The sequence below is a fragment of the Girardinichthys multiradiatus genome, chromosome 1 (genome assembly GCF_021462225.1).
Source record: "Girardinichthys multiradiatus isolate DD_20200921_A chromosome 1, DD_fGirMul_XY1, whole genome shotgun sequence".
Taxonomy (NCBI): domain Eukaryota; kingdom Metazoa; phylum Chordata; class Actinopteri; order Cyprinodontiformes; family Goodeidae; genus Girardinichthys; species Girardinichthys multiradiatus.
The window spans coordinates 22,070,997-22,083,572 of NC_061794.1; the positions used below are offsets into that span (position 1 = coordinate 22,070,997).

A 12,576-nucleotide genomic window follows, 5' to 3' on the forward strand; every position below is an offset into this window, starting at 1 on the left:
TTGTGGTACCATGTGTCCTTTTTTTTAAATATATTTAATCAGTTGTAGTAGGTGATGGATGCTGAAGCACCCGAGAAAAGAATTGCATCCTCTTGCTCACCTGTAGTTCCCCTCAGGCTTTGAAAGAGGGAGCTTTGAGCCTTGATGAGCCGGGCCTAGCTGGGCTGGACCAGAGGAAGGGTGCGGAGAGGCGGGTGTTGAGCCCTGAGGCGGCGTAGCTTTGCCAGGACGGCAGGGTGTTGTCTGATGCTGTGCCAAGACTCTGCCCAGGTGGTGAAGCTGCAACACAGGCTGTTCTGTTTCTGTGCCAACTCTTCACACCCCCCCCCGCCCGGACCACTGTCTCCTCTGTGTGCATTCATACGCTGAAACGCAACACTTCCACTCTCACTGGCTTTGCTTTCTGGGGTTCTCTGCACATCTTCCCCAAATTCACCACTAAACCGAAGGTGATTTTGCACAAATACCGCATGCATCTCACCATGCAGGGTGGCTTTGTTTTAAACTCCACAAAGCAGGGATTTAATTTAAACAACTCCACGTCACGTTTTCTCTGCACTAGATATCAGCAAACTCAGAAGCTTCTGCTGCAGAAGCTCGCCTAAAGCGAAGGGAAGTCCCACCAGAGTTAACACAGCGTGGTGCTTTGAAGGAGGAAGGTAAGTACGAGTGGGGCTTTGTGTGTGTGTGTGTGTGTACGGAGAGGGTCAGGTTTGCCCCCACAGGTAGGGAGGCCTTGGCCTGCGGCTGAACCTCACACTTCAACAGCTGGTGTTGACCTGAACTGTGCCCCTCACGGGTCACCTCCCCCTCCTCCTCACACACACCAGGAGAGCACATACCTCATCCCCCGCCCTGCACATCCTTACAGAAGAACCACAAACAAGAAGAAAAACGCTTCAAACACACAAGAGACAGCAGTGTATTTTTTCTTTAGGATTTATTTCACCTGTGTGGTGAATAGAAAAATAGGATGAAAACAAAACTTCTGAAGGGAAATCTAGAGAACATTTTTATTAATTCATTGCTTTTTTTATAGTTAAAAAAAATCCATAAGAAAGTCAAAACATTTGCATTAAGAGCTTTGTGCCTTTTTTTTCCCTGCAACCAAGAGAAAACAAAGTAAAAGTATCTTTGGAATCCGTCTTAAGGGCTGATTTTAATACATATCATAATCTCCTTTATCTACTACATCAAAATGCTATAAATATTTTTGTCCTCGTATTTATATGCTGGGTTTGCATTTGAACATCTTTTTTTTTTGTTTGAAATTTTTTTTAAAGAATATTATGAACAAAAGTACCACCAAAGTTCAGCAAGTCACATTTGTCAGTAAAGAAATTCTTACTCGTGCAACTACGTTAAACGAAAAGTGTAAGTACCACCAGAATATTTTCATCTTAAGCGCGATTCTGTACAATTTTGCATGTCGGTCCTACTTTATAGTAGTCAACACAAATATACAATGACATTGTAGACGCCCTCTGAGGCTTCTCCATTTCTTATAAGTGTCGCTCCGCCTCAAACCGTCCACTACAGGTACATCAAAACAAACTAGAATATCAGCAAAAAGTAATTTCAAAAATTGGAATTCGTATAGATTCATTACACACGGCGATCTATTTAAATAGTTCTTTTTTTTAATTTGACTTACAGCTAATGAAAACCCATAATTCATTTTTTCAGAACTTTAGATTTTATAAGACCAATAAAGACATATCACAACCATAGAGGGGACAGTCATTGACACCCTCTACTAGGAGAGGGTCATGGAAAATAAAGTGGAAGAAAAAAAGTACCACCTAAAGGTACCAAAAGCTGTTTCAAGGATCACTGGACCTTAACTCAATAGAGAATCTGTGGCTTCAGGCTGCCATCAAAGCAACCTGGGCTTCCACCTCAGCAGAAACACAGGTTGTTTGCAGCCATGTCATGCCGCATTGATACAGTAATTCATGCAGAAGGAGCCCAAATATCCTGAACGGTACACGGATATACGTATCGGTAGCCCCACATTTCCGTAATACACAAACTTTTTTTTTTAATGGATGTTTTGAGTTTTCATGAGCTGTAAGCTATAACGATCATCTAAATGAACAGAAATAAACTTGAAGTATATCACTGTAATTATCGAATCTATATGATTTTCAGCTTCTGAATCAAATTACTAAAATAAATGAACTTGATACTTTAGTTTATTGATATGCATAAGGCCTCCACATTCCTGATAAACATCAGAAAATGACAGCTCTACCTCAAGAGTCCACAGTACGAGGCCCAAGCTTAGCATTCCCCTGCAGGACCATAAATGCAAAAAGAAACAGATGATGAGTTCCTGTTCCACACATCCGGTCATCTTTGGTATCAGGACAGTGGAATGCATAGTTGCAGTGATATAAGAGGGATCTGGTCAGATCTGGTGGTTTTTCAGCTACAACTTTAGCCTCAATGAAGACCTGGTGATGCTGCTGCTTTGCCTCTGGGAGATGGTCGGGAAGGGAGACGCATTGCTTTTAATTCCTAGGCTCTGCAGAGTAAAGCAGATTCGGAGATGGATAGTGGAGAAACAAAAAGTGAGTGAGGAGAGCTTCCTTCTGCCCAGGAAGGAGAGCAGAGTTTCCGCTAGTGTCTGTCTGATTTGCAAGAATGTCGCGTCTTGTGGCTGGGCTCTGCTTCGTTTTCTTGGCAGCCTGTCTGTGACCAGCTGTCTCCCTTTCCTCCTCTTTCTCTGCTCCTCTGTCACTTCGCATTTCTCCTTTCCACCGCAGTTTCTTTGGGTTCTGCTGGTCTCCAAGCCACTGCAGACACTGTCCACTAGTCTCTTATTCCAGTCTGTTTCCCCATCGATTTCAATTGAAATGTCTAGTTCCCTCACCTCCATTTGTCCACTTCTACGAGGGGGTTTTAGCCTCGTATCTTCCCACCAATGCCGAGCCGGCGCCGTTTTCCTGTTTTGGAGTTGAGCATCCCGCAGTTGGGCCGCTGTACGGAGAGGAGCTGCTGCTGGTTGAGGTGGGGCGGTGCTGCATTGACAGAGAGAGGGCCAGAGGGGTGTCAGATGCCGCAGTCAGGGGGTCTCGATCCCGATCTGGGGGGCGCAGCACAGCAGAAGGTGGAAACGGGAATGCCAGAGGAAATCCTGTCATATAGAAGAGCCTGCCAACGCGGCGCGCCACCTGTTGAGAAGAGACCATACGACTGTAAGAACAGCTTGTTTAGCTTCATGTCGCTGATTTTTTACTTTATTTAAGAGAGAGAAGAAGAGAGGCTGTAGTTTATGGGGCAGGCGAGTTCAGGGGGGTTAGCTACGCTATGCTAAGCTAGTAGTTATCCTAAGGACAGAAACATACACACTCAGCTCCACTCTAACACACTGAAACACACACTCGCAGGTGTGTGGTGTGTGTACCTGTGAGCGGATCTTGAGCGCAGGCCCCAACTTTAGTCCCAGGGTGTTGAGCAGGTGCTCCTCAGTGAGCAGCGGCAGTGTCTCCCCATCAATGGCGTGCTCCCGAAACACCTGGCAGAGACACAGCCGCTTCAGCCACAGCCCCGACAAACACACACACCGTTTCTACCGCAAAACCTCACACACCCATCAGTGTTTATACAGTAGGGATGAAACAGTAATGCAGAATGTGAAGAGTAATTGAGTTATAGCTGACTGGTAGTTTTCCATTGATCTGACAGTAATTTGTTTACTAAATTACTGTCACGGGAGCTGAAAAAGAGACATTCCTCCTGTAAAAACTGATCAAGATCTGTTTAAATTTAAGAATAGTCAAATTTTGCAGCTATCATTTGAAGGGCAGATTGACCATATTATCTTAGATATTTCAGTTTGAAGTGAAGGGAATTATTTAACTTTAAAAAAAACTACTTCATTGCCTTCTGCTGGACCTTTTAAAAGTGTTCCTGGAGTTTTAAATCGCTGCAGTAATTCCTGACTGGTAGTTTAAGTTCAAAACAGTTATACTACCTGCTTTAAAAGTAGACCAGTAACATTTTTATTGCTATTCTGGTCTTCTGACTTCCCCTCCCCTACATGTTGTTGAGGGCTGTCAGTTAGCTGTGTATTATGGTGGAAGAAGTGGAAACCCTCTCAAATCCTTCCCTCATTAAAATGAATAAGGATTAAATCGGTTGGTGACTGGAATGGGACGATGTTAAGCCCTGAGTTCCTACAGTCCAGAAAAGTCTGGGGGTTGGCGCTCTTTTTTCCAGATCTGGATAAGTATGAAAACATTTTATTTCCAGAGTTTATTCCCTGTTCCACTAGCTTAAATGTTCTGCTTCCTTCTGTTTCTGTACTTTCTTTCTATACTTCCTCCCATGGCCCTTCATTTCTTTCTCCCTTGTGTCCTCGTTTATATATACCAGTTCTTCCTTCATAAAGTCCTCCCTACTTTCAACAAGTCCTTCCTATGTTTTCTTTTCCTTCCTCTTGTGTCTGTCCTTCCTTCCTTGCATCCTTTTTTTTGTGTGTTGTACCTTCGTTTCTTACTTGTCCTTTCCTCTTTGTATTATTCCTTCCTCCCAGTTCTTTCCAGGATATTTAAATCCTACCGTCTACAAATAGCTGCCATAATTACATGGTTATGTTTCATATTTTGTATTTTTAAATGAACATAAAGGACTGGAGAAATGCAATTACTACATGAAAAATGTGTAGAAATCCTGAGAGCTTAATCTGCCCTGATCAGCGATCAGTTGGTCGGAAACTCAAAGATTGGATCTTTCTTTCCACCACTGAACGCACCACACCAAGCACTACAAGGTTCTATAAACATGTTGGACAGGTGATGCTTATACATACATTTGATTTAGTGGTACAATCACACTTGATCTCTCATTTGCACACAAATCCTGCTGAAAGAGAGCTTGACCATTCATGCACCTGCACACATCCACAGCAACCTTGAAAACAACCTGCAGTTTTGTTATTTCTACCTCAACATAAGGATGTTCATTTTAAAATACACTAATTGAGTATGTGATGTTATTAATACTCTTCTTCTAAGGTAATTAGCCTGCCCCTGGCCTCTATCTCCTCCTCCCTGTGCTCTTACCTGTGCATATTCGGCACATCCTGCCAGGCTGCTGATGAAGCCGCACACATCCTCCACGCTCCACTTGCTGACGTCCTCCACAGGATTTGACGTGGCTGTGTCCTCCCCGTCCATGAAAAGACCCCCCAAAGAGCCTGGAAAGTTTTTTTTTTAAATCAGCAGTCAGTCAACAATTATGTAAATACACGTAGCAAGCCCACAGCTGCATCATGCGTCCAAATCTGCAATTCTTAAGCTGTGGTGGGTTTAAAGAAGAAAGCCCAATAACGGGATGAAAAGATGGAGTCAATGTGGGCAGACCTTGTACCAATGTACCAGACCTTCCTTCAGACCGTTCCTACACCTTAACATCCATTTAGTGAGATGCCAGAGAACGTGATGGTGTGACCAGCTATATGGAGCACTGCCACCTGTTGTTTACCACTGCTGGTCAGCTGGCTGAAGGAAGGCTTTTACACTTTCCATCTCTTTAAAAAACAAATTCTAGTCATGGTAACACAGACAGGCATGTTGTGGAAACTAAAGGAGTGCCAAGCATCATTATTATTGTAACACTGTTTAAAAACTGCAGGAGGAAAGCTAAGAGTGGCATGTCTTAAACAGCTGACTGCAGGCTGGCTACCTGAGCAAATAGCCTGACTAAATTACCACTTAAGATCAGCTTGTTTTAATCCCACTGGTACGCCATAAAGAGCACAATTAAAAAAGTGGTGAACTTCTAAATTGAAAGAGTTCTGTTGCTCAAATCTATATAATAAAATAAAATCTATAGCCAAATAACTAACAATTAAAGATGAAACAATCAAATGCTTTTTAACAGGGTTTCTGCAAAAGTCTTTTTGAGGCCATGATTCAAACGTCAGACCTGCATGAATTACAAAAAATAAATTAGGCAAGTTAATAACTAATATGGAATACAAGATATCATAAATTATTTTGATTTCAATTCCAGTTGAAGGAGCGCCACAACCCCCAGGATGAGTGTCCCCAACCTTTCAGTTTTGTCACAGCGTTAAATGACCCCCACATTCTTCAGCCAATACTAAAACAAACTTACCAAATACATGCTGAGTTAATTACATGTTAGTTACCAGACATCTAGAAATTTACTCAAAGATGAAGTCTATCCATGAATAACTGGATGACCATGATCAGGACCTACTGTATAATGGATGCTTTTATAGATTTTTTTTACATTCATCTTTATTCTGTTTCAGCCTTAAATCTTGCAATTCCTCCATTTTCTGTTGGATTCCAAGCTACTACGTCAGTGAAAGAAGCTGTAGTACATGTTTCCCTTTTATATGTTAGTCCTTAGAACAAAAAAAACAATCGATCAAAATGGAAATCAGCAGGTCAGACCGTAAAGAAACCTGAGAATCGGTATTTCCAGCTTTGTTTACAGCACAATTGGTGCAGTTCTGGTTATTATTTTTGCAGCAGTGGGAGTAATCATTGCTTTTAAAAAAAAAAGCAATTAAATCATGTTAAACATTTTTTTTGTTTTTTTTATAATTCCTGTAAAACCATGGCATATCAATACGTCTCATATCAGCCTTTGCTTAAATTATGCAGATCTTGTTTTTCCTGTTTAAATCCTCTTATTTGTCATCTACTTTCAGCTGAATAAATGCTGTAACTGCTGCTGCTGATCCAGAAGCAGCCAGCCTGTGTGTTATCACAACAAACTGCCCCTACCCCCTCTGCTGCTGGGGGTGTGTACGTGGGTCATTCTGGGGTCAAAGACAGGGCCACTAACAAGTAGAGGTCGCCACACGGGAGACACGCACACATAGAGTGATGCTAATGGGTTTCACATGTCACCTCTGAGTGTGTGTGTGTGTGTGTGTGTGTGTGTGTGTGTGTGTGTGTGTGTGTTGGGGGCTCTCACCCGCAGGAAAGTAAGGGCCTGCGTAGGGAAATCCAAAGGGCAGCGACTGGGCGTGAAGAGCAGGCAACGGTGGAATGAGCCCCGGTGGCAGATGATATTTAAGATCAGCCTTGCCAAGTCCAGGGGTGAAAAGGTTGCGACTAGGCGACTCGGTATCTGCTGAGCTGGAGGCACTCAGCCTCCCCGAGTTCCCTTTGGTGTCCTTGGCATTCTCACACCCTGCCTTGCCTCCAGTCTCCTTTCCCCTGTTTCTCTCTCTCTCCCTGGGTTTACTGCTGGGCTTGGAAATGAGGCCCTCCTGCCTCTCTTCGCTCATCTCTGTCTCGCTGTCTGAGTCTTTCATCTCCTCGTTGTGCACCTCCATATCTCCTTCCCTTCCCCTGTCATTTCTTCCTCCTCTGTGATCCCCAGCGCGAAGCTCTGGCCGAGCTTCCCTTCGATTGGCCTTTCTGGATTCGGCATCTGGCCCTACAGTGGAGCTCTGCACCTGTATGTCTTTGGGTGTGGAAGATGCCCCTGGTTGTTGTTGTTGCTGGTTGAGGGTGAGGAGGGGAGTGGCGGCCCCATGGCGAAGCACCAGCATCGCATTTGATCGGCGGGCTAGCTCCTCGCGTAGGGGGTGTCCCTCTGGGATGTCGTGGAGACTCCGCAGGGCCGGGTGGTCAGGGGGCAGGCCTGGAGGAAGAGCTCCCAGATGGTCTGAGCTGAGCAGTCGTTGCTGGTGCTGGTGGAGGTTTTCCAACTCCTTCTGTCTCAGCAGCTCTGCAGACATCTCAAGTCTGAGAAGTTAAACAAATAGAGACTTTAATGAAACAAAACATTTTTGCTCGCACCATAAAGTTGCTCTAGCTGTAGTTATACACTCAACATATATGTTCTCTGTTTATTATTACATGCAGCAACACACCTGGCCAGATTCTGCTTCCTTAACAGCTCCTGTTGGCGAGCCAAGATCTCAGCTTGGGCCGGCTGCAGAAAGCCATAACCTGGTGAGGAGACTAAACGTCAGAAATGCAATTTCACCTCCTTGCACAACATTGTGCTAAAAGGTCAATTAGAGCAATAAAATACCTGCACTTAGATTCATTTTGGTGCTACTTCACACTGATCAGGCATAACATTATGACCGCTTTGAGGTGAAATGAAAAAGAGCGATTTCTTTTTTTTTCTACATCACGGCACCTGTTGTGGTTTGGAGGGTCAAGAGTGATCACAGCCCAAGTTAGGGGTATTTGCGTTTTTGTTTTTTTTACTTTGCTCAATAAAAAAACAAATTATGCAATATTCTTAGTCTGATTTTTGTAGAAAAATCTGTTGTAACTCATTGCTTGTTTGTTGTCTTATTAACAGGTAAACCATTTTCTAAAGTTTGATTGTTTTCCTTTTTTTTTTTTTTTCTAGAAATTTTCATTTGTCTATGTTTTGCAGCAAGAATGGAATATGGGTCACTCTATCTGCAAAAACAATTTGATTTAGCCAGATTTAAGTAATGGGTTTGCACAAATCTGCTTTTGACTTGTGCCATTCACTATGAAATTAAAATGAAAACAAAAACACTTGGTTGATAAAAGACGCATACTTTGTGTTGTACCTAACATTTTCTATTTTAGGTCAATTTTGCTTTGCTAGAGAAAATCTTACCTTAAAAATAAAAAAAAAGTGTCATTTGTACTATTTATGGATTGCAGTTGGTGGCTGTAAAAAAAAAAAAAAAATCCAGGGGGCACAAATGGCCCACGGGGCACAGTTTGCACACTGAGTTTAAAATGGCATCCTTTTGGAAATGGTAAAAAGATTTGTAAATAAAACTGCGGGTCCGACATGGAGCCATATAAAGTTTGTTCTTACTAAAATCGAAGCGCACTCACCAGGAGTTTGGCAGAGGGAAGGCATGCCCAGGAAGGGAGGCCGCAGGTGAGGGCCTAAGGTGACGTGAGGACCAGTTGGAGGGGACAGGAGGGGTGGAGGATGGGACAGCTCTCTGTGGACACATAGAAAAGCGAGACATTAGTTCATAAATGGATTTACTTAGTGTATTTAACTGAAGAACACCTTCACCAATAGAAGTGTCCTCTGTGCTCTGAGTTTCAGAGAAGGGAGAAGTGTGTATTCACTTCCAAACCAAAATGTATGCAGTGTATTTTTATCAGGGGCACTCCAGAGGCCCCCATGTCGCCCCAGTGCCTCATCAGTCTTGTCACGCCGCAGCATCCGCCGTTGGCCATTGCTGTGCCTTGGTCGGCAGCCTTTCCTTCCCCCTGCAGCCTCTCGTGCACACATAATGAGGGCTGAATGTACAATGCCAGTGTGTCATGCTCCGACAGCTGGAGCGGCCCCTGCGTCTTGACCGGGGCCACGGGCTGAAGGACCTTCTAATTAACACTCATCTCTTCTCTCCCCTTTTTTTAACGGCCCTCGCTCCGTCTCCCTCCCCGTCGCTCTCTCGACTGCATTGAAAAGATTGAGCATCCTGCAACCTCTTGTTCTGAAAAGACCTCTCCATTATTGCCATCTTCTTTTGTTCTCCTCGAGGGGGAAAGGTTCCTCTCACCTTTCTCCCTCTCTTTCTGTCTTAACCATCTTTTCCCCCTGGTCTTTACTCACATCTCTATACTTCTGTGTCCTAAGAAAATCTAAGTCTTGTTTACAGTTTTTTGTTCCTCTTTCACCTTTAAGTATCGTCCTGCTCCAACCCGTCATCCTGTCTGTTTATTCTACTTATTTCCCTTTCTCCTTCCTTTTTCACTCCTTTTCTTCTCTTCACTCTCATCCTCCTCAGCTAACGGGAACCTTTTTAAGGGACAAAGCACAGACAATGCCTTGCAAATGTAATCACACCCCTTTTGCACACTGTCTTAGTTAAAACCCCAAATTGTAATAATATATTTCAAGTTGTATTTCATGAGATAGACCTACACAAAGTAGTGTGTCATTGTAATGTAGAAAGAAAATGATAAATGGTTTAAACCTTTTTACAAATACAAATCTCCAAAGTGTATTTATACCTGGCCTCCTTTGCTCTCACCCCCCTAAACAAACATAAGGGCACCCTTCTGCCTTCAGTTAAGAAGCAGAGAACACTAGTAAACTAACATGAACACAGCAGTCAGGTCTTGGGGGGGAAAGTTGTGGAGACGTTTGAAGCCGGGTTAGGTTATAAAACTGCAAACCTACCAAGACATGGCCGTCCACCATATACTGTCAGGCCAGGAAAGGAGAGCATTAATTACAAAAGCAGCCAACAGACCTATGGTAGGAGTGGAGGAGCTGCAGAGATTCACTGCTCAAGTTGGAGAATCTTTTGACTATTGACAATTATTATTTTGAAACTACAATTCTGGACAGAAAAAATGCTTAGAACTGATGGGAAGATGGGTGGAGTTACATACAAGACAATCCTTTAGGAAAACCTGTTAGAGGCTGCAGAAGATTTGAAACTGGGGTGGAAGGCCCCTTTCCATTAGGACAATGCCCCTAAACATACCAGAGACTGAAGCATATTCAAGTGTTAACATGGCCAAGTCAAAGTCTAGATCTAAATTTGATTATGAATCTGTGGCAAGTTGGCAAAACTTGAAAACTGATCTTCCAAAGTGATGGTGCTTTTTTTTTTTTGTAAAACATAATGGAGAAGAATCACTGTTTTTATATGTTCAAAGCTGGAAGATATGTACCCTAAAAGACTGGGAGCTGTTACTGAAGATCAGCGTGATTCTACAGTGTTGACTCAGGGACTCAATACAAATGAACGCCACACTTCTCAGATTTTTACTTGGAAAAACCATAACTGTTTTCTCAACTTCACAATCATGCACTAATTTGTGTTTGTCTATTAAATAAAATCCCAATAAAATACACTGAAGTTTGTGGTTTTAAAGCTATAAAATGTGAAAAAGCTCAAGAGGCAAGCCACTGTGGGAAGCTGTCACAGGAATGATCAACATGAACCTTGACCCAAAGCAGATGTCAAGTTTGAGAGGTTTTGAGGTTTGGGTGGATGATGAAGCTGTCCACAGCTATCTCCTTCGCCTTCTTTGGGCTCAGTTTCCAGCTCCGTATAACCACCAAGCTTCTGCCTCCATCGCACCAATCAGTGCTCAGCTGTGTGTGACTGCCGCTCAACAACAGCATACATGGGAAACAAGCTGTGCAAAACAAAGTCAAAACCAACATGGGCACGCAATAAACCGCAGATGTTTTGAGACGATGTTCAAATTAGACAGCGCCTGTCAATCTCCCTCCTCTCTAAAAGGCAGGAACTGCAAGAAGTGCAAAAACACATGCTGAACAGGAGAAGGCAGATGAGATTGAGGGAGAGAAGGTTAGCTGTGTGTGAATATGCGTCATCGATTGTCGCTGAAATGTTAATACTAATCGTATAACTGTACTCTCCGGTGGTGCCTCGCACTCCAGTGGCAGCTCCAATTAATCTTGGGTGAGGGCTGCGGCGCGTGACCCCAGAGCTACTAGCCAGGACCCCGTTAGCCGCTGCTTATGTAATTACACCGCCCAGTGTGTAATCACCTGGCCTAATCCCTCAGGGCCAGCAATTAACCCCACGACGCGCACTTCCACCAGGATAGGCCACGGCGCCCGCAAAGCTCCCATCCACCCCCACCATGGCTCCCGCATGCTAGCCCCTTATCACATCCCCTCCCTTTCTCTCTGATATTCCCTCTCTCTTCCCTCTCCTTGCGCCGCCTTTGCCTAGCGTTAGGCCGCAGATGAATAACGGTCAATTAAAGCTGCATGACTGGGGCTGCCAGGCGTCTGTGCCACCATAATTAGGCCTAATCACGGGGAGGAAAAAGAGGGAGCAGAAAGAAAGAGTGTGCCCGACACTCCCCTTCTCTCCTTTCCTCCATCTCTCCCTCTCTTCCTCCTTTTATAGGAGGCAATTTTGAGGAAGGAGAGGCAGACATTAGGCAAGTATGTGTGTATTGGGTGCATGATGCCCACATGTTTGTGTGCACTTATTTCTCTGAGTTTGTGGTTTTCTTTTAGCACTCTGTGCATTTTGTTTGCAAACCACTGGCATGCTATAAAAAGATGAGGGAAAACATTCACCTAGTGTTTCTTGAAAGAGGTTTAAAAAGAAGCACAGATGCAAATAGAGAGTGCCGGGTGGACTCATCATCACACAGAACTCTTATCAGTGGATTTTGGGCGTCTCTCCCTGCAGAGAGGCCACAGGCTCATGGGGAATTCACTGGTGTGTGGCGACCTGTCAGAACGACGACAGTGGTCCCATCCTGCAACAGCGCAGTGTGTGTTTGTGTGTGTGTGTGTGAGTGAAGGGCTGCCCTTAATGACTGAAGCGTGGGGGGATTAGGAGCGCCGCGCGGCCGCCTTCGGCTCCCTCTCCGCAGGAACACATTTACACAGGAAGCTCATTAAAATGGATGAGGCTCCCTCCACGCTTGCTCTCTCTCCCTCCCTCTATCTCCGTCTCTCCCTGCATTCCCCCCACCCCCCTTTCTCCCCTTATCTCACACTCTCGATTTCCTTACTCTCTATTTTGGTTCATCTCTCTCCGTCACCTCACAGTTTCTTTTTGCTTCACCCCCTTTCTTAGCTCCCATGTTTTCTACTTCCTCGGTCTCTCTTTACTTTTCT

At 44.1% G+C, this 12,576-nt stretch overlaps 1 protein-coding gene across 5 annotated transcripts in view; it reads right to left on the minus strand.

Moving 5' to 3' along the window:
- Positions 1–923: 923 nt before the first annotated feature.
- samd11 (sterile alpha motif domain containing 11) overlaps positions 924–12,576 on the minus strand; it is a 62,998-nt gene continuing 51,345 nt past the window's right edge. For 4 of the 5 annotated variants that reach the window (XM_047362855.1, XM_047362880.1, XM_047362871.1 and 1 more), the window contains 6 exons: positions 8,829–8,941; positions 7,868–7,946; positions 6,961–7,739; positions 5,070–5,203; positions 3,410–3,520; positions 924–3,176 (listed from right to left, as the gene is read on the minus strand). In XM_047362855.1, the coding sequence (XP_047218811.1) occupies positions 2,892–3,176; positions 3,410–3,520; positions 5,070–5,203; positions 6,961–7,739; positions 7,868–7,946; positions 8,829–8,941 (1,501 nt within the window). In that variant the 3' untranslated portion in view covers positions 924–2,891. The remainder of the gene's footprint in view (positions 3,177–3,409; positions 3,521–5,069; positions 5,204–6,960; positions 7,740–7,867; positions 7,947–8,828; positions 8,942–12,576) is intronic. The other variant, XM_047362864.1, reaches the window with a different exon arrangement.